At 38.5% G+C, this 25,607-nt stretch overlaps 1 protein-coding gene across 1 annotated transcript; it reads left to right on the forward strand.

Annotated features, from left to right (window-relative positions):
• The first annotated feature begins 5 nt into the window (after positions 1–5).
• Positions 6–24,960, forward strand: LOC100368245 (coiled-coil alpha-helical rod protein 1-like). The gene is made up of 20 exons (XM_085492072.1): positions 6–109; positions 1,105–1,231; positions 1,811–1,844; positions 2,705–2,965; positions 3,819–4,006; positions 4,724–4,859; positions 5,426–5,533; positions 5,976–6,028; positions 6,464–6,551; positions 9,873–9,983; positions 10,692–10,798; positions 11,343–11,455; positions 12,419–12,539; positions 12,785–12,909; positions 13,062–13,132; positions 13,360–13,477; positions 21,981–22,082; positions 22,187–22,338; positions 22,702–22,840; positions 23,720–24,960. Exons 1-20 carry the CDS (start codon positions 61–63, stop codon positions 23,794–23,796), a joined length of 2,280 nt encoding a protein of 759 aa, XP_085348198.1. The 5' UTR covers positions 6–60; the 3' UTR covers positions 23,797–24,960.
• The last annotated feature ends 647 nt before the right edge of the window (positions 24,961–25,607 follow it).

Genomic DNA, 25,607 nt, shown 5'->3' on the forward strand with positions numbered 1-25,607 from the left:
GTTTAACTTACGTCCATTTAGTCTCACGAGATTACAAAAGCAGTGAGAGATTCTTCAAAGATGGCGGCGCCGAATTTGAATGTCCCTTCCTATTTCTCTGTGCCTACAGGTTTGTTTTGAATCTAACTATTTTCACTTACTAGGCGTCTTCTTAGAGTGACTTGATTGCGCATTTATTTATACACTTTTACTGAGACATTATTTTTTCCACTGCCTATACATTTAACGTTCTTGTCATGTTGTTGTCCACTTATTGGTCATGTCGAATCTTGTCATGTCAGTTCAACCATCGACTGTTTATTGTTAAACTTTGGGTACCAGACTCTAACCTGATTTGCAAATGCTAAACACTCATATTGTAAGCGCTATAAAAGTTGTTGCCATTACATGATTGTTATAACACGTAGTGTTCCGTGTGATCTTCTCAATGTGTACAAGACGCTGGTCAATGTCAACAAACATGAAAATGTCAAAGACGTGATACTAGTACACTTACGTACTTGGAGGGGGGGGGAAACACATACAGAGCCTATGCATTAAACTTTATCTTCTATAGTGTGTCTGACAGTACAACGTGATTATACATGTAGTATAGAATCTGGAAGATAATAACCAATATTTGAATTTGAATGAAAGCTGATAATCTATAATTATAAATAATTTTATAAACTAAAGTACAGTTTACTGCCTTTCATTGTAAACCCAACACTAACGTTCTATAGTATTCATGCTAAAATGTCTACAGAAAAAAAATTAACATGAACTGTTACCAAACTAAGACATCCTATTGTTGCTACGGGACATGGTACCATAAATATAATACTTCCATCTGTGTCTAGAAAATAGAATGAGTAATAGTTACATTCATCAAATGTAACCGATTGATGATTTATTGCTCGTGCATAAAGGGATGATTGTAAAGTAAATGGTATAGTCTAACTGACAGACATGGGGTGTGACTGTCAAATTTGCAGCATTTTTTTTGCCTGGATTTCCGGTCAGTAAATTAGTACAGCACTTTTATGGATCGTGATAAATGTTGACTTTTAACTTTGGGTTTTTAAAAACTTTACTTTCTTTCTCATTCTCTCTCTTTCACTTTAGATTCCAAGAGACTTGATTTACAACCTCCATCATCTTTTGAACGACTGTCGTCAACTGACCCTTATCATTCATTAGCAGATGCCACAAAGAAGATTTTAGACTTAAAAGTTGAGAACCAGAAATTAAGGTACACACAACTATGGAAATGAAATACTCAAAATTGTATGGCTCAGAAACAATTTTGTTGAAATACCTATCAATTTGGATAAATTATTCTGATGAAAACCTGAGCTATTTCCCCAGTTATTGTATCAACTTATTTTCTTCAATACAAAAATGTCCTGTGCTTTCTTAACACAATCAACGACAGAAGTTTGCACCTTACAAAGTTTTGTGGATGCTGTGTCAACCTGAGTAAATGAGTGACTCGTAATTCTGATAGGGGCAACCGATTGGCCATACAGGAAACCATGCATTTCAATTGCTGTACCCCAAATTTAATTTTGTGATTGTATGATCATCTCCAAAGCATTGATTAGGCATTACCATTTTTTATATGGTCACTTGATGACGCCATGCAATGAATGTGCCTTGGTCGATTCCATTCAAACATCATATTTACGACAAATGTGATGGTTACTGGTTAATCATTTGCTTCAAAATGGCAAATTAACATCATTGCAATGGCTATAAAGTACTGACTTTAAGAGGCAGATGTATGGTCTATTTTGCCATGCACTGATATTAATAATAATTATATTTTTAGGGAAGCAAGACAAGCAACTCTCAACAAAGCAGAGGTAAGTAATCACCTCCAGTTATGCTCTGAATTTCTTTCCCTTCTAATACTGTACACCATTGCAAGTGATATTGTGTTTGAATACATCAGAACATAGACCCTAAAAAAGGGATAAGCAATTTGTCAATTTTCATTGTACAATGTTACTTTGCATAATTAAAAATGGATTACTTCGCATTTGTATAACTGCGCACTGCGAAGATAAACATGCTGATTTAATGAGAACAAACTCTCGCAATTTCCGGGCGTGATTATGCTAATAGCCTAAGTATCATCAAGGATCCCGTCATCTGCAAGATGAGATTGCATTATTATCGCTATGTCAATTTCAGACTGTTCAGTTTTCCAATATGGCCAAAGTTGTAGGCGTGTTAAGCGTCGATAAAAGGTTCCTATCTGTTTTTTGTAATCTTGAAGCAGATACTGTTAGCGACGTAGACAATTTAGAAAAGGATATAGCTGGTGAAGAGTAGCATAGTTCGAAGAACAAATCGATACAATGGAGTTTAAGCTATTTGGTAAATTACACTGACCCTGTAGATTCTTATTTGGGATGTGATCAGAATTGGAAATGCAGTGTTTGCGCTAAGCAATACAAAACCAGACATGGGTATAAAAACAACCGCAATTATTTTACACCAAAGTGACCACAAATAATTAAATATTCATTTAAAGTACAATTTAAGAATGTAGCAGAAATTTGCATTCAAAAATGACGTATTCACATCATACTGTTTTGCAATGATAAAAAAAATGATTTTCACTAATCAATGGTGAGAATGAAGCCTGTATTTCTGTTCTGTTCTGTGAGAATTTAAAATTTGTAATGTTTTGTTGAAAGCTGTTCTCTTTGCTTTACAGCAGGAGATCAAAGCAACCATTGACCTGCATCACAGTGGAAGACCGTCAGAGCTGCAGTTACATCAAAGCAATGATGTTATCGCACGACAAGCATCAGAAATCGCACAGCTCAAGGTCGAGTTGAAATTCCTACAAGAACAGCATGCCAGGGAACTGAGGGAATCTTACGAGAAAAAGACGCGACAAGAGCTGGAGCACAGTAGGAGTATTTTGGAGTTAGAGAGCCAAATGAAAATGTCTGAAAATATGTATCAGAAAGAGGTATAGTACCTAATTTATTTTTCAATCATTTTCTATAGGCAATATTTTATAACTGACTACTGTGGTATGTTTTGAGAGTGTTTTTTAGTATGTTTGATGGTGAGATTACAATGTACATGTACATATATAATTATTATTATGATAATTTAAAAAAATTTAACTACCTATTTGGCAGATTTTCATAATTTGTTTGCTACGAAAATTTTGTTTGATTACTACTAATTTAGGCTTTAATTAAAGGTTGGTGGTCATCTTGCTATGTGCTGTTCAATATGGGAGTTATAGCGACGTACACAATGCTTGTAAAAAAACATTGTTTGCATAAAATTTGAACACATACTGCATGATGACCACCGTTCTTTAATGAGAACAAACACTGCAGCATTATGAACAGTGGAATAATTAATACATTTCACAAACAAACATTGAGACCATAGATATACACAAAAATAACTTATTTTTCTGAGATTCTAACAGCAATGCTTATTATTGATGTATGGTTTGATACAAAAAATGATTTAATACTATGAAAGATATTCAACTTTTTTTGTTTTATCATAAGCAAATGTTTTAAAATATTTGATTGATTCCATACAAAGCTGAGATCTATCTTGTTTGGCATGATTTGACCTTCCACAGTGTTCTTTGACCTGATAGGTCAGGAATGCCAATAACCTATCAATACCATGTGGTATGGTTTTCGTCATCTTCCAAATATTGGAGATTCCAAAAAGCACATTTCATTAACATCAAAGTTGCTCATGTCAGTTGACTAAATTCCATGTCAACTCTCTTCAGGATAGTGCTAGCATAATTATTATTTACATATTACGTACAACTATATTTTGAGCAGCTTGCACAACTGAAATTATGCTATGGGAATAAGAAGGAGGAGACTGAAGCAACAGTTTCTCAGCTGCAGAGGGAGTTAGAATCTAGAAAATCTCAGTACCATCGTGACATTGAAGAACTACAAAATAGAGTTGGCAAAAAGGAAGCCGACTATGACAGATTTTTACAACAACTTCAACAACAGCTGAGGTAATATATATACAGTATGTATGAGTGTGTGCATTACATGTGACAGCAGTCACATCTTCATCTGTTGCATTGTACCTGTCCAGATGAAGTGATTTCTTCACACTTTGTGGAGAAAGTGTAGAATATCAAATTTCAGTAAATCCATGTATGTTTGGAGAATTATTCATTATAATATTTTCAGTGCCCATTTAAGTCCCATTAGTACGCACTGTTAAAGGACATCTATATGCAATTCTGCTGGGAAAAAAAATCTGCAAAATTTTTAGCCAAACTTGTTTTTTCTGCAAAATGTACTAGTACATGTTGTATGACCAAAATTGTTGTCATAAAAAAGGTGATCGGAAAAACTTTTATCTCCCTTTTCTTTGCAACATTGTAATATTCCTAGGCACGTTGCACGTTTGTTTTCTGACGTTCAAAGGTGAAACACCAACACCCTAGATAACATATATTTCCATGAAGGGCCATCAGATGACAAAATGACAACAATGTATGGAACCAATGTATAAAATGTTTACTTGTCATTTTAATTAGGAGGAAAACCTCGAAATGGATTATTGTTATATTTCTGTTACATTGCATGCATTTATTACATCACCTTTTGACTGTTTTAGTCTGGAACATCTTAGTGCTTCTATACAATGTTGTAAATATCTTATTATTTTTAATGTCAATAGAGCATGTTCCAATTACTGTCTACTATATTATTCATTTCAGTGTTAAAGAGAGTGAAATTGAAGGATTACAGTCAAAGGTATCACAGTTAAAGACATATATAGGAGATGCAATACCCAGCACAACAACTACATCAGCATGGAAATTAGAAAAACAAAACTTTGAAAAAAAATTGCAAGTGAGTACATGTATCAGTTATTAGGTATTGGGTTTCACATGTTACTTCACCGAGGGTACATAACAGTGGTTTGTCTGGTCTCCTGGTATCAGGAAGATTGTAGATTCGATTCTCGGAGCCAACTGTTTACTTAAGTACATGTAGTAAAAAATCAGAGTTTGGGCACTTACCAATTAATTAATTAATTATACGGTTCTCAACTGTAAGATAGTCACTTCTTTCTTCATTGATATCCAGTGTGAAGTTCCCCGGATGTTTTTTCTTGGAGTACTGTCCATCAATCTCATCCTTTTCATTCATGTTCTGTTTAAATCTTTGTTTTATCATCCACATATTTTATTCATGTTTGGGCCTCATTATTCCATATTAAAATATTATCTGTGCTAATTACCTTATCATATGAATCAAAGCCTCAGTATTGGGAGATGCCATAATAGCAGTATTTTATTGGAGGATAAGTGCAGAGCACTTCATGTTTTAAGCTTGTAACTTTAAATGTCAATTGAAACTACTTGTCACCTGAATTGACTTCTGATCACCAAAAGTTCATGTTTTTTTCTCCACAGGGATTACAGAAAAACAACGACAATATGCAATCCTCAACACAGTATTTAAATATCCGCCTCACCTCCCTGAATGAAATTCTAACTATACAAGAAAATGAACTCAGTAAAGTAAGTGTATATAGTTGTCATTTCTATAATAATGATCCAAGCATTTCTGACAACGTCAACACATTGTCATCCATACTGACTTTTAGTTTTAAAAAAATCCCATCTGTGCACCATAATCTATTTCATTGTTTCTTACAAATTCTGGAATTTCACTTATGATGTATGGGGAATGTAACAATTCTGTCAAATATGAATGAATAAGAAACATAAACTTGAGTGGCATCACTCAGATATTACATAATATTTTGATGCGTGTTTCCTTGTAATGCAAATGTATTGACTTCCTATCTTTTTAGTTTTGAATAATAGTGTCCAAAGGTATAACGGTGATTCTCTGTTTGAGGTTGTAGCAACACACTTTAAGATCAAATTTAGGATACTTAGAAGAGGACCTTTTACTTGCTTTATGTATTTTAACCTTGTTTGATATTGATCTTTGCAGAGTAAAACAGACCAAGCTGACAGTAATCAGAGAAAACAAAATCTGCTCAATAAGTGAGTAAAACAATAAAATTCAGCTAGTACATGTTTGAATGTGGTCAGAATATTTTCTTTATTTTGATAATGTGTGTCTCACTTACATCACTTTACATTAGTCACAGCAACTAAGTATTGTGACTGAATGAGAACCAATTCATTGAACAAAAAGAGTGCTCAGACAGGAACTCTGTAAAGTGTGTTTGATTTTAATTTTAATCTGTTATCTCTGACAACATTTAGCCAATAAAAAAAATATTCATGTTTCTGGTCATTTTGCATGTCAGTTAAAAATTCATGCTTCACAGCTTTATTTTAGGTTTTTGTTAAAATTTTACAACCATCAAAATAAAAGCACAAATATCTTTTCGGTGAAAATTAATTCCAGCTAGAATAAAGTATTTTACACGAAATGATTTGTCACTCATTTTTTGAATCTGTCTTGACTCCCAGATGGCGTGAGAAAGTTTTTAGTCTACTAGTTCAGCAGAAGTCTCAAGACATAGTTTCCAAGAAAGACTATTCTAACTACAAACTACAGGTTAGTTATTTCTCATGTCAAATATAGCATATACCGTAGTTTTTGTTTTTAATTGAGACAAATTTAGGAAATCAGGTGTATTTTTATTTGAACTTTAATTTATTCATTTTAGCTCTACTGTCAACGGAGTCGAACGGGGCTTATAGTATTACTGATTGTCCGTCGGCGTTCATCGTCGCCGTCGTCAACCTTACATTTTCGACTTCTTCATAAAAACAGCAAACTGTATAGCTGTGAAACATCTCGGAAGACACCTTGGGTGGTTCTCTTTCAGATTTGTTCATTTCGTGTGGATATGTTCAATTGTCTAATTTATAGCGAATATTAAAAATGCTATTTTCGATTTCTTCTTGAAAACCCCTAGCCCAAATGGTTTGATACTTGATATGTAGGTACCTTGGATGGACCTCTCCCTCTTATTTCGTGATGATATCTTCATTTCTCTTATTTTGATGAATATTTTTGTCATTTTTGGACTTCTCCTTGAAAACTGCTTGTCTAACAATTTGATATTGTATATGTAGGTGTATCAGGTAGACCTCTGTCAGATTTGTTGATTTTGCGACAATATCTTCAATTCTCTAATTTTGTGGAATATTTTTGTAATTTTGGGTAAAAATTTATATTTTCGACTTCTCCTTGAAAACTGCTTGTCCAATTTCTTTGATATTGTATATGTAGGTACCGGTATATAAGGTTGACCTCTGTCAGATTTGTTGATTTTATGACAATATCTTCAATTCTCTAATTTTGTGGAATATTTTTGTAATTTTTTGGTCAAAAACGTTATTTTCAACTTCTTCTTGAAAACTGCTAACCTGATTGCTTTGTAAATTTATTTGTAGGTACTTTGGGTGGATCTCAGTCAGATTTGTTCATTTCGTAACCTTATCTTGAATTCTACATTTTCAGCGAATAGGTTTGGCTCAAAAATGATATTTTCTACTTCTTCAAAATTGTTAACCTGAATGTCATGTACCCTGGGTGGACCTATATCAGATTTGTTCCCTTCCTCTCAACGTCTTCAATTCACTATTTTTAGCAAATATTTTCGTCATTTTTCATCAAAAAACATATTTTTGACTTGTCCTTCAAAACCAGTAGTCCAAATTCTTTGATACTTGTAGTAGTACATATGCAGCTTGGGTAGACCCCTATTAGATTTGTCCATTTCGTAAAGATATTTCCAATTCTCTACTTTTAGTGAAATATTCTCTGCAACAAAATCAAGAAAGTTGGTGTGTTGCGATATTAAAGTAGCTAGCATTAAGTTTAAATTGCTTCTTAGTCATTGCTTTCAGAGCATGCATCACAAACAGTGGAGCTATATCAGCTAACAGGCTGCTAGTTTACAATTCAGTGCATAATTCCTATCTTGCAGAGTGAATTTGATGTTAAGATATCTTTACCATCATATAGCACATTATTAAGTGTGGAAATACCCCAAAAATAGTTTAACGTTTGTTGAATGCATAACCGATCTTTTGTTTGTCCTGTGTTACTTTCGATTTCACGCATAATGTGGGACCTCGCAGTGAACAAAAATTGGTCTATTGAGTCAACACATAGCATGCAAATAGCTGGAATAGTGTTTTTTTCAGCTGTCTAGGTGCTGTTTGCAAAGCATATACAGGTAGCATTCTTAAAAAACTCAATCATTTCACCCCATGTGTGTTCATCTGCTACCACACACGTCATTTTCTCTTTGTGTTTACAAACTAATTTAATTTGGCAAAACAGTCCTCTGTTGTAAATGTACAATGCTGTATGTAAACATGTGTATTCAACGTTTAAATATGAATAGTGGTGGGAGGATAGAATAGAGAATAATAAAATAAATGCTGGCAGATTTAGAGATAAATAACGTTAATAAATCGTCCACTGATGTGTATTTATAGTTTTGCTTACAGTTTAATGCACACAATTTGTATGTCAACACAATATAATATAAAAATTCAAATAATCCTGTAAATTCATCCAAATTTTACTCCATAAATTACTCGTTAAATTCTATATCAAGGAAGGATGATGATGTACAAAGAAACAGAAGTAGAGGAAGAGGTGGATAAGCCTAACTAGTCCTGTGTATTGTACTTATTTTTAGGAGGTGTTCATGAATTTGTTCCCCTTGTTGTTTATGTAGCATCCCAAGACGATTGGTGTTGGATTTGGGGGTTGAAAATATATTGACACTCATAAGGAAGCACAAAAAAAAAAGATTTTTACATCATCCTGTAAAAAGATCTTGTTCAAGACTAATTTCCCACAATTTGTCTTCCACCTCCTCTACCCAGAGTTTATATGGGTGTACCTTATAGCAAATATTTTGAATTTTGGCCCCTAAATTGCAGTACTGTATTTGATGTGGAATTAAGTTTTCGCTGACAGATTTTCGGGCTGTTTTGTATCAAGTTAAATTTCACTGGTTTTTGATGAGTTGAATGTAAAATATTGGTAATAAGGTCCATTTCTACTGATTATTCCCTTCATGAAAAATAAATTCCAAGTGAAAATTCCTCACTTTACAGAACAGTCATGTATATTTTAAGGTGGTGAGGCATTCATTCTACTTATATAAAAAAATTGTCAGTATTTTGTTAGAAAATTATAACTTATTTTAACCTTTGGCACAAGTCGTCAATATTTGTTTATTTACTAAACTGGCAAGTAACCAATGATTTTTTTTCATTCAAGCTCTCTATCCAGAGCGTTTCCAATTGTTCAAAAAGTCTTTTATTTTTCTCGATATTTGGGGAAGTTTTTAGGAAATAAAATGTCAAACTGTTTGTTGAAAGTTTCCAGTTGTTTGTGGTTTATGCATGTCGTTTGTAATTTGATAGTGGCCAAAACAGTGCTATGGTCTTTTCTTTGATCTGCTGGTAGAAAGTTGCTCTTAACAATTTTGTTACCACTTCCTAAAATTTAATTTGATTATGTTATGAAAACATTCTGTAGTTATAATATAGATATGGCATGAAATATTGATAAATACTAATTTCATGAAAATTAACGATGATTCCTAAGAGTGAATTGTTCCAAAAATGTAATTTCTCATATTTTTTATACAGTTTTTCTCCAAACTCTGTACTCGGGAGTTGATGACGTGTCCAAATCAATAATTATAAGACTTATGATGATCGTACACTGATGCACCGTACACAACACATGTAAAATACATGCGCTACAACCACCGTCCTTTAAAGCAATCTGAAAGCTAGTTATGAAATCTAGCTAAATGTTATTGTATGCTTGAAGTCTGTATTGTATCTCTGTAGATGTAAAAGTTATATCTGCTCTCACAGATTGTGTCTACTCTTTCAGTTAAACAAACTAGAAGAAGAATTGTCAAGTTGTCAGAATGAATGCAGTATGCTACAACACACAGTGAGAGATAAAGATGCTCAACTTCAAATGGAAAAATCTCAAAACAAGGTTAGTATTCTAATATTTGTTGATTGGGTGTGTTGTTCTAATGGCTTTGTGCTGGTCTGCTATCGTTTAGCCTCTCAAGATGGCGATGTATTAGACCTTTATCCCAGGGCAACTGTTAACACACCATAATCTATTTGGGATGACCCATAGATGGCGCCCTCTGGAGTGGCTAGCAAGTGATATGATTACTGTTACAGTAATGTTTTAATCTGTTATGTATATTACCTCCCGATTATGAATATTTATGCCTGTGTGAGGAAGATCGTTTAACTGACAACTGTTGTCATTGTGTGAGGACACAAATACCCATATTTGGGAAGTAATATAATTGTAATTAAATAGCTCCCTTGTGATATACTTAATGTTTACAAGACAAGCACATGTCTCATTGTTAACAAAATCCAGTCAAACATTGGTGATCACTGCTGACTGTGTAACTAGACTGCAAAATATACCATGAATTCTGAAACATTTGACTTAAGGCATGTATCACATTTCGTACTGTATTTTAATCATTATTTAATGGTCAACCAATCTCATCTCAAGTTTCATGTTGTTCAAATACCATCACTTGTCAAAATTGTATGCAAATGTTGTGTCGTTTTTTCATAATTCAAGGTGTGAATCAGAGTGAAAACACATGTTTGTATCTGAGAAGAGAATTGTAAATAATCTTACGATATTATTATATATTTTTTTAAACTCTAGTCTTTACAAGAAGAATTGTCATCTCTCCAAGAGGTGGCTGCAGTGTTGGATTGTAAACTTGAAGAAAGTGAGCAATTGGTGGGTGAGCTGAAAGATTTTGTCATGAGGTATCTATAATAACTTACAGTTGTATTGTCATATAAAACAAGGTACTGTGATTAGCTTGTGTGTCTCATATCAGGAACATTGTCACTTTATCCAAAATCATCTACATGCAGTAACATTAAAAATAGATAACAGCAATGTTGACAATCATCAGTGTTTTTACAGTCCTGGAAAATACTTAAAAATCCTGGAATTTGCAAAATGCCATGGAACACCCTGGGAAAGCCTTTACTGTTGCAATTTGTAACTTAATCAACAGTTAATAATGAGAACTGCATGAGAAAATAAAAAACTTAAATTGGGTCTATTCAACTGGATGAGAGCATACATTAAGTGATTGAAATATTACCTTCAAGTTTGTAATAAACCCCTGCAGAATGCCTGAAGTTCTGATGAAATGGTCCCATTGAAAACTGATAAAAAAGCCCTGGAATTATATTTCATTTCAGTTATACAAACTCTGAATCATACATGTAATATTACCGGTACCCCTACAACCCTCCATCTTCTTTTCATGGTAACAAAAAATGTGTTGATTCTTCACAGTGTTTCTGAAAGAAATAGAGAACTAGAAAATACTCTGCAAACTGCTATTACCAAAATGCTATCCTATGAGAAAAGAATAGACTTTGCCAATGGTAGATTGCGAATGTTACAAGGTATTTATTAATTATACATGTATGTGTTTTTCATCACTCAACTATAGTGTTTTCATTGCATGTACATTGCATATAAGCGAGCTATCAATACAATAATTGCACACATGGCTTATGAATTACCAGCATTGTACAATCCTCAGTCGACACAAATATAGCAAACAATGCTGCACTGAACTATCTTTTTTTTTCCAATTTTTATTTTTAATAAAACATTTCCTGTGTCATTAGTGTCAATTTTGCCAAAATGTGGGCACTAGTTGCCCCTGGATCTCTAGAGAGTGCCATCTATTGAAATCCAATTTTCTCAAGCGAACTTCAGGGATTAAAATACAAGACAACTTACCAAGGGCCTTCATGTGACATTAAACCTTGTGTATGGGTACTCTGCAATTGTGTCTCAAACAATTTTTCAGTAAGATTTGGTCGTCTTTATCTGGTTATCCTTATATTTAAACAAAAAAGTGTTAAAAATTGTGTAAGAGGCTAAACTGAATTTTTCACACACTCATGAGAGTGGCTAATGAGTCATTATGAATTAGAATAGCTTGCAGGAAACAAACTTCAGCACCCTTGGCATTCATATGATCAGAAACAGTATGCCCTCTTTCAGGACTAACTTTTTTTTATGTCATAATTCAAAATTGAATGCCACAAAATCAAATTGAATAAATTTGTTGACTGCTGGGAAAAAAAAAATTGTATGCACAAACAAAAATGATGTGGCCCTTGAATTTCTTCTTAACCATAGTAAAATGTTTTTCAAGATCACTATATCTGTGTCTGATTTTCTGTTGCGTCAATGACGTGTCAGTTAGCACAAGCAGTTGTCACAGGAAATCTTTGTGCATCAGTGTGGCATCACATCGGTGTAACGGGCACACTGATCCGAGTTGTACTTAAACTCTTGACAATGAAAGAGGTCTAAATGTTCACTCCCGAGTTCTACATGTATATTATCTTTAGGGTTAATAGCCAGACGAGAAACTGTGTACAAAATGAAAATAGAGGAATTAACAAATGAAGAAGAAGATGATGGTGGATTGGTCCAACAACCACCTGTATCTGCTCTGTCTGCTCCATCGAGGTAAAGTGTTTACAAATTTCTGTTAGAATTCATTTAGTGACCAGATTACCAGATTGACCGCTTGGATCAAAATTAGAGCAGGTGATTTAGTGTTTTAGTCAAGTTGTAGGAATTGATATCATAATGGTATTATTTGAAACCATAAAACAAATGTTAAACTCAATCCCCTTGACCAAACGTTTATACCAGGACTGTTTATTGAAGTAACCTATTCTTTTCTTATGTATTCTATATTTTATTCTCAGTTTGAAGGAAGATCAGTTGTCAAAAGAATTACAGCGTGTGACAGCAGAAAGAGATAGACTTGCTGTCCAGATACAAGAAGACAATGAAATCATACAGCAACAAGTTAACAAAGCTAAGCAAAAATGTGGGTTTCATTGTTTTTATAATAATTTCAATACCAAACTGTTGATATTTAAATAGAGGAATATATTTTTTCCATTCTCTGATTTGAAAAATACTGCATGTATATGTAGCCTAATTTGTGCTAATTAGTTTTTCTTATTTTTGTTTTAATAGTTGAAAAACAGTTACAAGATTCTCTTAGAACAATTGAAGAACAAAAAACATTATTACAAGAAAAATCTAGGGTAAGAAATAAACACATGAAATTTATGCAGTAAATGGATTTGGACAGCTATTCTAAATGTAAATTAAAAACGGTGATTTCTCAACCATCCTGGTGATGGCAATTACATAGGTAAAACTAACCTGTATATATGCCCAGTGGCTTGGTGATGTAGTTATCAATGTATTAACTGTCTGGCTGTATTAGATATAATTCTATGACACTCACATTTGTCATTTCCTAATACAGAAAATAAGTCAGCTTAGTGAACAACTAACTGATGCTGAAAATGAAAATCAAGAAGCCAAAGAAACCATTGAATCTTTAAAAACCAATCTCGCAAAAGAACAAGTTTCCATGAATAAAGGTAAGAACATGACCTTTTCACACGTATTACAAAATGCTTGATCACTGGGGTATACATTGTATATGCCACATTCACTACAACTGTAAAATGCTTTATTAGACTGCGTCCGAATGAGGACTTACGTTTTGACCTCCGTGTGTCCGTCCGTGCGTGCGTCTGTGCGTGCGTCCGGACCTGTATCTTAGAAATGCCTTGACCAATCACAATCAAACTTCACACATACATCATACAAGATATTATACATATGCACGTCAATTTGTTTCACGATCTGATTCAAGATGGCCGAATGGCGGCCATTTTTGTGCTAAAAATCATCAAAATCAAACATTTTTCAACTGTTTACAGATGGATTTTGTTAAAGCCTTGTATATACGTTGGACATTATAGGACCTTGATGCACATCATTTTGTTTTTACGATCTGATTTAAGATGGCCGAATGGCGGCCATTTTTTTGCTAAAAAATCCTAAAAATCAAGCATTTCTCGGCTGTTTACAGATGGATTTTGTTCAAACTTGGTATATACATTAGACATTATGGGACCTTGATGCAAATAATTTGTTTTTCGGATAAGATTCAAAATGACTGGCGGCCGACTGGCGGCCATTTTGTTTTAATGAATGTGGTTCTCGTGCCAAATGGTGGCCATTTTTGTGCTAAAAAATCATCAAATATCAAGCATTTCTGGCATTTATGAATGGATTTTGTTCAAATATGGTACATATATTAGACATTACAGGTTCCTGATGCACATCATTTATTTTTCAGATCGGATTCAAAATGGCTGTCTGGCGGCCATTTTGTTTCAATGAATGGGCTTCTAGACCCATATCTTCGACTTGTTTTGACTGATTATGTTCAAATTTTAAATATTCATCATACATCATGTCATAGATAAACAGATATATTGGTTTGACGATCCTATTCAAAATGGCCAAATGGTGGTCATTTTTGTGCTAAAAAATCATCAAATATCAAGCTTTTCTGGCATTTATGAATGGATTTCGTTCAAAATTGGTACATACATTAGACATTACGGGTTCCTGATGCACGTCATTTTATTTTTCAGATTGGATTCAAAACGGCTGACTGGTGGCCATTTTGTTTTAATGATTGGGCATCTGGAGCCATATCTCTTAAATGCTTTGAATGATTATATATTCAAATTTTATATATTCATTATACATCATGTTATATATATACATGTACATGTATTCAAAATGGCTGATTTTGAATGCTGTTCCAGAGCAATATCTCTCAATATGGACAAGTACTTGTTTGATGAGCAGATACAAATGTTAATCATTGACTGTGCCATGCATGGTTTGTTTTTGCTTGGAATTAATTTTCGCTATTTTCGTTGAAGGAATGATTCAGTGAAAATGTAATCCAGCGAATATACCGTTTATCCTATATTTCACATTCAACTCTCCAAAAATCAATAAAAATAAATTCCATACAAAACACCGAAAAAGTCTTTAAGCGAAAATTAATTCCCGCTAAAATAAAGTATTTTACAATATTTTAAAAACCATTGATTAGACATAGACAATTTACATATACATATACATATACATAGAACGTTTTGTTTTCTTCTCATGTATACCACATTTAATCTGCTAAAATTGAAGCCAGTAAGGGGGTGGCTGCTGTATGCTTTTTCTTACTGAATCAAAATTACATTTGGAAAATGAAAATGCAAACAATTCACTATGTTCAATTACCCACCATAGACTCCGGTCAGTCAAAATGAGTATTTTGAACTGTAGGCATTAATCAGCGATTCTGCCGGTGACGGAGAGATAGAATCCAGGTCAGGGGAAGCCCCATGACCTCAAGATTCTTTTACCCCTTACGTCACGAACCCACGTGACCGAGGCCACATGGCAACGCCATAGGCAGCCGTCCATCACTCTTAATTTCACTCCGCCTTGAGTGGAGATGAAATCTAGCGAGCTCTGCTGGATCGCCTGCTTTTTTTCCTGTCCGGATTTATAGCTTGGGTTGTTGCCGCTGCTCGGCATCCGACATGGTAGCTGGTAGGATAAGTTTTCCTTGCCTTTTTTTTTACCCTCGTGTCGTTTTCCCCTTTGTGTGTAGTATTTTTCACAGCAAAGAAATCAAAATCCGGCGCCACTACGTAGTCACATGTTGATTTCATGGCGGCACCTTTTACAACTGTAATTCGTCTCCCTCATGCATGTCGTCTTTTATTTTTAATGTATTTAGCAATATATCGATGTAATGACAGCTCCAAAGCTCGCTGCCTTTTTCTTCCGGTCTCCTCGTCTTTCGAACCAACCGTACAGTGGTTTATTCAGAATCTACCAGCATAGAACCCGCATCCGAGATGCTTTGTCGTGGCTACGTGTGGGTTCTGGGTTTTTTTTTGCATGAAAGCGTGTTTTTTTCACTGGAGTTCTGAGGCCTGAGATTTTCTTTCAGAGCCATCAAAATCGCTGACACTGACCGCGTCACAGCAAGGTCGCGCGTCCAGTAAACAAATCGGTTAAAGTGAGTTGCGTGTTTTGCATGAGTAGAAAGTCCTCACGCTCGGCTTCCGGTACTTCATGTACTGGGACGTCGAGTAAGAGGCCCGACGGCGCTGATCGGAGGGCATCCTCACAGTCTGTTTTTTCAGGCGGTGTTTTTTACCCGATTTTACCGGCTGCAGCGAGGCTGTGCCCCTGGAGGCTTTCCTCCTATGGGGCCCATTTCGGGTCTCTTCGTGGACCCTTCCTCGCACGGCGCCGAGTTTGCCTCCGAGTTGAGGGCTTTGGTCGAAGGACTGTTGGGGCAATTGCGTCCCTGGCAGGCCGGGTAGATCAGACACAGTCGGAGCGAGCTGTCTCCACTGTGTCCCCTCGGTGGGCAAGCAGGAAGAGACACGAAAGCATGTTTGCATTCAAACACGTCTCTTCCGGGGAACCCCCGTTTCCAGTCACGGCTCTCCCACTATTTTGGGGGGTGGCCGAGGCTCGGGCTAATTACACCGGTCCTTCTCTGGATTCGCGGGCACTGAATGCCAACGGGGTGCTGGCAGCCAAGTCTCCGATCTCGGGGCAGGGCTTTCAGGGCAGGGCACGCGTTGACACCCCCCCCCCACTTTCAGCCAGCTAGGGTTCGTCACGCGGTAACGGTACAACGGTAACGAATTTATCCTTGTGTTCGGTCCCCGCTGTGGGTTTTGACTCCTTTCTTACCGACCCACGGGCGTCCCCAGAGGGAACCGACCCTGTCATGAGACGCACAGTCGAACACGCTCCCTCTCACATATTTTAAGTTAAAGGAGACGCGTTCGCTCGCGTTGGATACAGTCGGTACTCCGGGCGGTCCCTCAGAGTCTTCCATCTGTATGACTCGGTGAGCCACGCTTTTGGGGTGAGGCGGAGTGTCATCGTTCCCAGTGATACGATGTATATACCCCCACCCTTGATCCTAAAGCGACCACCTAAGGTTGCTTCAACGCTTATGGGATCACGAGCGTCGGGATCCAAAGCAACCCCGTCGGCACATCTCTCCCCTGTCCGTCTGAGTGCGGAGTGGGGCGCAGAGCACGCAAACGGTGTTGATGGGCGGCGTTGGTCAGCCGCGGAGGATGTAATGCTTAAGGCCCCCGGGTGGGGATAACGTTAGGCAACACTTCCCACTGGACCAAACGCTACCCAGTCGGTGTGTTTCGGGATCAGAGCCAATAGCGTGGGATGAGACCAAAACGCCCCCAACAGGATTCCAAGGCTCCTTCCCCAGACCCCGGTACCACGAATTTGGCGAACCGGGCAAAGGGGGATAGCTGCGTTCCATGGGTGTCTTTGCCAATTGAGGACGACCCATCTAGCCCTGAGGGCAGAGTTGCTTGAGCGCATTATTATGCGTGCCCAGCACTCTGGTGACCTTGGAGGCAGAACGCACCAGCCTCCTAGACCAGGCAACATTTTTACTGGTGGGCCACCGCACCTCTACGTGCGACACCCCCTAGTGTTGCCTGGCTCGCTTGGCCAGGGCCCTACTGGGCTACGAGACGCGGCCTTAGACGCACGTGTTTTCGCCGACAAGCTGAGCTGGGGTACGTCCCCCACCTCAGTGACGCAGACTGGACACCCTCCACCCTCTTTGTTCAAGGAATGGTGGGTACAGTCTCGGAGCTTCGGAGTGCAATGAATCAGAGGGTTCAGATTTAATCCGCTAGCCAGTTGGTCCTGCCATGGGCAAGCGGAGGGCACCCCAAGCACAGAAAACACAATGCCCTAGGGCGTTGCCCGCTAGCCAGAGTCAGCCAGGAGGCAAGCGCTTATACCCTTCCATGGGAGGGAAGGGTAGTGGCGTGCCCCCAGGGAGGTAAGAGCCAGGTGGTGGCTCCTCACCCTCTCTGGGCGGATGTCTACCCGGCAGCAGGGGAAGCATGTTTGACGCTCACCTCTGCAACCGGGGGAGACAGGCACGTGTTCGGTGAGTGGCCAGGTCACAACTTAGTGACTACTTCAGGCCTTGGGGAACTCGCCTCATGAGGGAAGGGAGCACCCTCCCCCCTTGCAACTGCCGAACACATGGCCACACATCCCTGTCGTACACAGATTGCGCCGGTGTAGTCCGGTTTGGAGACGGTGGGTGACCGACCCCTGGATCTTCCCAGGTGGTGACATCCGTTTACGGCATACCGCTAAAATCTACACTTCCCCCGTCAGTGTCTCCCCTGTTGGGCACTGCCAGGGGACTCCCGCAAGGCGGAAGCAATCAGACAGGAAGTAGCAGTTTGCTGGGGAAAGACGCCATACACAGGGTACATCAGCCAGAACTAAGTCCAGGCTTCTACCCAAATGTGTTCGTAGTACCAAATCTACAAGTGGCAGGCGTCCAGTTTTGGACCTAGACAGACTGAATCAGTACGTGCCCCTCGATCGGTTCCACATGGAGACACCATTCAGGGTTCTTCTCTCCATCCACCGTTTTGACTGACTAGCCCCGCTAGATTTAAGCGGGGCCTACCTGCACGTACCGATGCACCTAGCGAGTTGCCATCTCCTTCGAATCGCCCAGCTGGGCCAAGTATTCGAACTTCGGTGCCCCCCCTCTGTTCGGGTTAGGCACAGCGCCCTACGTGTTCACCAGAGGGATGAAACAGGTAGTGCTGCTGCTTCACCAGATGTCGGTACACCTCAATCCGTACCCAGACTACTGGTTACCAACAACCCGGGCAAGGGGTAATAGCCAAACGCATCAGGCTAACATAGGATTTACTTCACCAGTTGGGCTCGTTAGTAAATCGACAAGTCCCACCTCGAGCCAACGCGCAGTTGGTGTCCCTGGGCATGGAGTTTTGACACAGAGGTAAGCTTGGCTTAGCTATTTCAAGCACATTGCTTAGCGCTAAAGCAGCCTAGCCGAATGCCTAGTCAGCGTTCCCTCAGTGTCCCTCCGTGAACTAATGCGGATCATCGGAATGATGACCTCGGTTCGAAGGGTCGTTCCCCAGGCCGCACTACGCAGCCGCCCGGTATAACACTTGTTATAACGCCGAGCTCTTCTATGGGAACTAGATAGGCGGGTTTCGATCTCGGACCAAGTGAAGGAAGCCCTGCCCTGGTGGTCGTCACTGACCAACCTCGGGCAGAGGGGCCCCCTTGGACCCACTCGCCGCAGGTATGACTCTGGTAATAAATGCCTCCCCCCAGGGTTGGGGAGCGCATCTATTGGACGAACAAGCCCAAGGATATGGCTCCCGCATAGTTTTGGGACCACCATATCAACCGGCTCGAACTGTGAGCAGTGTACTTAGCACTACCACGCTTTCTACCCGTAGTTCGAGACCACAGAGTCCTGCTCCGCACAGACAACGCAGCGGTGGTCTCCTTCAAGAAGGAGGGCGGGACGGTTTCCCCATCGTTGTCAGTCCTAGCGGAGCAAAATCCTCCTTTGGTGCCTGGAATACAATGGGGAGCTAACCGCACACCACCTTCCAGGAGTGAGGAACAGTCTGGCGACGCCCTATCAGGGCGACTCCGTCTCCAGAACACGGAGTGGCTGATACCCCAGTGGGTAGCCTCCAGGCTGTTTCGGCTGTGGACGGTTCAAGGTTAGACCGTTTGCCGCACCCCGGAACACCAAGCTCCCGACGTACGTAACACTCCTGCTGACTCCAGGAGCCTGGGCCAGGGTCGCTTTGCTACCCCGCGGATCCACTTAGTTGTGTACGCTTTTCCTCCCTTCCCGCTAGTCCACCGGGCACCGGAGAAGACTTCGACAGGTGCACACCTGCATATTATCATTGGTCGCACCCAATTGGCCGAACAGGGCCTAGTTTCCACTTCTGTCGGAAACGATAGTCGAAACACCAGCAGTGCTTCCGGACTTACCGGACATGCCGTCCCAACCAGACTGCGCACTACCATGAGCCCAGCGGGTATCACTTACCCGCATAGAGGCTCTCATTAGACCCGCCCATACGAAAGCTTTATCTGAGCGGGCTGCCAACGTCCTGGCCAGGGCGAACTGGGATTCCACCAATGCAGCCTACATTTCTAGGCTGCGAGCATACACTGGTTAGTGTAGCGGAAGGGAGATTGATCGATACCATCCCTCTATTGGCCAGGTAGCAGGCTCCTTCGTCCACCTGTTTGACGAAGTGGGTTTGTCCTACGCAGCGACCGTTGGCTACAGGTCGGCCTTGTGCCCCACCATTCAAACGTACGGGAACAAGACTAACCGATTGTCCTACTATTAGGAGACTATTTACTGCTTTCCAGACGCTGAGACCCCATGCAAGGGAACTGCCCAACTGGGACTTGTCGGCTGTGTTGTCCGCTCTAAGCAGACCGCCTTTTGAGCCTCTCCAATCAGCACCACTCAATTTTTTGATGTGGAAAATAGTCTTCCTACTGGCCCTCACCTCAGGTAGGCGCCGGTCAAAGCTAGGCGCGCACTATCCTTTGCGGACGGTTGTGCCGCTTTTATGGGCGATCAAGTTATACTAAGACACGAATCGGGTTCTCGCCAAGAACCAAATCCCAGGACACGATCCTCAACCGATCGTCATCCCCCGGCTGGCAAATATTGTCAGTCCGGAAGATCAGGAGGAGTTGCTTCTCTGCCCGGTCCGAGCGCTGAGTTGCTACGAGAACCGTACCAGGTTTTCTAGACTGGGACCCAAACACATGTTTTTGTGTTACGGCCCTGACAAGCGGGATAAGCCGGTTTCCCCGACTTCCATCCCCAGGTGGATTACTGCGACTGTACTGGAGGTCTATAATACACTATCCTCAACACAGACCTTGCAGAGACACCAAGTACAAGAACATGATGTCTGTGTGATTGCTAACTCACTAGCGCTAGCGTCAGGTGCCCCCCTCAAACACATTCTAAGGGCAGGCTTCTGGAGAACGCAGAACGTCTTCATCAACTACTACCTAGGAGACACCCAATCTATTGAGCAGGGTCTCTTCAGGTTAGGCCCCGTCGTAGCGGGTCAGGCCTTGTTTGCTGACCCAGCCCGAACGACTGCAGGGGCCTCTGCGCATAGGCGATAAGTCAGTCTCTGCATTTTTGCGGGCAGATTGTCTGTTCCACTAGCACTTCCTGGAAGCTCCCAGGTTTCGCTTCTGTCGACCTACGCCCTCATGCGAACTGTTTCGGTCCTACTTCAAGCTTAACACCCCCGAGTTCGGCTTGGGTCTAGCTTTCTCGGGCACACCGAACCCAGTCACCACAGCAGCATTGGCTTCTTGCTTCTGGGACAGCACAGGCAAGGTAAGACACCACCCTTCTTGGGTCTTAACTTAGGTTTTTGGGTTTGTTTTTCATCCCGGACTGGGGGAAAGTCTTTCATCATTCTCCTTTTTTTTTTTCTGTTTGCTCGGAAAAACCCGCCACCTATCGGTGTCTGACTCTGCCTACAGTTCAAAATAGTCATTTTGACTGACCGGAGTCTATGGTGGGTAATTGAACGTAGTGAATTTAGGCGAGGGTTCTTCGAACCCGCCTATTCACATAGTTCATACCCACCATAGACTCCGGGTCCCCCCAACCTCCCCACTCTTTCTGTCGCGTTGGTCTAAGTCCTCGAGGCGGAGAGAAAGGAACCAGAGTGATGGACGGCTGCCTATGGCGTTGCCATGTGGCCTCGGTCACGTGGGTTCGTGACGTAAGGGATAAAAGAATCTTGAGGTCATGGGGCTTCCCCTGACCTGGATTCTATCTCTCCGTCACCGGCAGAATCGCTGATTAATGCCTACAGTTCAAAATAGTCATTTTGACTGACCGGAGTCTATGGTGGGTAATTGAACATAGTGAATTGTTTGCATTTTCATTTTCCAAATGTAATTTTGATTCAGTAAGAAAAAGCATACAGCAGCCACCCCCTTACTGGCTTCAATTTTAGCAGATTAAATGTGTTCGAAGAACCCTCGCCTAAATATGAACACTAGTCGGTTTTAATGAAATACCAGATATGCTATTGTCTTTTTAAGTTTTTGTTAATTTGTTTTTTTCTTTTTCTATTCTGCTTACAGTGGTTGATGAGAAATGTAAAGCTGTGTCTGCCGAGTATGTTGAGAAATTAGCTGAGGTTGAGAAAAGGTTAAACGAAGTGAGAAGGGAACACACTAAAGCAGGTTGGACTTCATTTTCATTTTTGTTTTTCCGTCGTTATTCATCATTGGCATGCAAATATTCTTCTTTATTTCTACAATTGACTATATTCTCTAATTTTTTGCAGTTGTATCACTGAGACAAATGGAACGTCAACTGGTCAGGGAGAAGGAACGACATGCAGAGAAACTGAAAACAGAAGAAGAAATATTCCAAAAGCAGTTGGATAAAGTACAAAACCAACTGAGAGAAGTGGAAACAGAGAGAAATATTGTAATGGTATGTTAAGTCAATTAATCACTTTTATTTTTAGCACCTGAGATAAAAATAAAATCCATAATCATGCCTATGACCTCCACAAATATGTATACAATGTACCATCAATAAATTTATTTTTTTAGTATTATTAGTTTTTTTTTAGAAACAAAAAATGGTACTAGTATATGTACTTGTAAAATATCAGTGTTTCCTATAGACCACAATGAAAACATGTTCCTGGTTAAAAATCCACTAAAAAAATGTTTGCAATATTGTAAAATGACAAATATTTTTATTTGTGTGTATTGTTTATCTTAACTGATCATCATGACAATTAGTATTAATTAATTCATAAATAATTACATTTGCAAATTCTTTTCACAGACTACCCTGCGACAAGAAGGTCTGCTAGGAAAATATAAAAGTAGTCGCCCTGATGCTTTGTCTGCTGATGAAGTATCTACATCGGCACAAGAAGAAAATGAGCTTGATACTGTTCCAACAAAACAACGTACATCTAAAGGTACTACTGAATGTGCTTGATCAATTCCTAGTGTTAATTTTGTTAAGTCAATGGTTGAGGCTTAAAAATGACTATCCCAGTGAAATTTCAGTGTATTTCATTTGCGTGAAAGATCTTGTCATACCTGACATAGGGGGCGCTGTTGTGAAATACATGAACGCATGAGATCTGAAGTTTGTACCTTGCTCAGTTCTGATAATATAAAGACTTTATACTCATCATGGAGATATTTCTGTTTTCTACAAGGAATTTTTTTGCATATTAAATTTCATTCTTCTGCATTTTGTTGAGAGAAAAGAAAGCATTTATTTTTCACTTCATGAATAAAAAAAAACAGGCTCCCACCATGTCTCTATTTACCTAAGGTTGGCATCCCTTTGAGAGCTGTTCAGGTTAAGATCTATTTTGATTCAGTAATATATATAAATCTTCATACATTTTTAATACAGAGCGCCCTCAACGGCGTAAAATTCAACTTTTTTGTTTATATGGATGCAATTACAAGGAGTCTGAATAACTATGATTGAAAATTTGTCAAATATGTTTTCTGGTATATAAATGACATTACATGTTAATATACATGTATATACAAACTGTATTCAATGACAATTGGTATGTTATAAATAAATATCACATCATATAAATTCTGTTTTCTATATTACGAGCACAGTTGTCCTGGAATCCAATATCATAATCTCTTATCATAATCAGTTGATCATATTAGTGAATGATTAGGCTAAACAAACAAAATTTTGCTTCTTGTCATCTCAATATCAGTTTAAAACTTGCACCTCACATTTTTGTTTGTTTTTTTGTTTTTTCAATTTTGCAAAATGATCTTATTATTATTAAGCTATGATAATTTTTATTTTATTCTAGTTACCGTGGAGTCTGTTGTCGGTGATCTGCAGGCCCTGACAGCAGCAATTCTTGATGATAATGCATCCTCCCAGTAAAAACGCTACAGGTAATCTGATAATTACAGTGATATAAATGAAAGAATGGATATTGATGCTACACTGAGACATGCAGATATTCTATTACACTTGACCCCCCCCCCTCCCCGAGTACAGTAGCACATTTTAAAAAAAAATTGTATTTAACACGCATGAATTTATCAGTATTTGCTTCAGTATTTAAGGGTTTTATTGTTGCTTGTAATTTTTTATTTTGAAGCAAATGTACAGCTGGATTACAGTACACTCGGATGGTCACCTAGACCTCATTGCGTGAGAAAGCCACAAAATTTGTTAATACAGTATTTTTTTTTTATTTATTTTTTTTTTATTATTTTTTTTTTCATTGTGCGAATAAAGGATTTACATACACAAAAACAAACTTACAAAATAAAATACAAAAACAAAAGATGATCTGGTGTACGAATACAGTATTTACTTACTAAAGCCAGTTTTCAGCTTTCTTCCATTTTTCAAAATGTAAGTTGACCTTATTATTTCTTTTTGCAATTTCATATTCAACTTGTAGATTGGAAAGAACAAACATCTTAAACGCATAATATGACAACCTTTTGTTTTTTGTTCTACAGAAATAAATAAACCATTTGAATGAGAGAAAGCCACAAAATTTGTTAATTTCTCAAACAGTATACTATTTCCTTCCATCATCAAGTCAACTGTTACCCCAACCAATATATACATGTAACTTAGATATTTGTAACATTGACGCATTGACAGGAGATAATGGAAGGATATATGAAGGGAAAAGTCTGGTCTTGTGGCTTTTCCTCTTTCAACAATTTTTCGTCTAAGATCTATTTCAATGGAAAACATAGAACTACAAAGTGTAATAATGTATGTGTAAGTGTAATACTATGAATAGGTAAACAATGTTGGCTGATTATAAAAAAAAAAAATTTTTGTAATGTAAATTTATTGTACAAATATTTTTCCATATTGAATTGAATTACAACAGTACTTTTTTTGATTGTCTTATTATAAAGTAATTGCACAGAGAAATATATTTTGAATGAAATGATGTGTGGTGCATATAAACATATTTAATGTCTAGGTCAATATTTGTCACTTTTCACACAATGAATTCATTTTTTTTTGGAAATGGGAAATTATGTTCAAAGTAACGAATAAATTACAGAAAACGTGGTAATCTCGTGTTACTTTATTAAGTTTAAACTAAATTAAAACTTCCCATGACTGCACATGTTAATAATGATAGATATAAATTTACATTATACGGTATAGAAATCTATATTAATTATAAAATATTAATTTTGAAACTCGCTATAAATTTTTACAAATAACTCTGCAACTACATACTACTTTTTCGGCCGATGTTCAAATTTTTAGATTTTCACCATAGAAAGTAATTCATTCATGTTGGACTTGTTACCATATTTGTGCACGATGATAACATAAACAGTATTGGTAAAAAATGCGAGACAAGAGGGAGAACTGTCACCTTCTCATGCGAATCTTCGCTGTTTCATTGGCATAGAATACAAATTCCAGTCACTTCATTTACAAGAACACAAATTCTTGTCGTCTCATTGGGAACAATACAAATTACAGCCACTTGTTCTTGTCGCTTACTCTTGCAAATGAATTGGCATATGAATGTTGAAACCACGAGAATGTTTCACACCAATGCTGCAGCTCTTGTTTTTACTTACAGCTGTTAAAGGCTCCTATGCCGGCTCTCTACATTGTAGACAAATTAATTTGTACCATATCAATGTGACTAACATGTATATACTAGTAGTAGATATTAATTGGTAATTGTCTTCCTGAGT

Source organism: Saccoglossus kowalevskii, chromosome 17 (assembly GCF_978046115.1).
Source record: "Saccoglossus kowalevskii chromosome 17, keSacKowa6.1, whole genome shotgun sequence".
NCBI lineage: Eukaryota > Metazoa > Hemichordata > Enteropneusta > Harrimaniidae > Saccoglossus > Saccoglossus kowalevskii.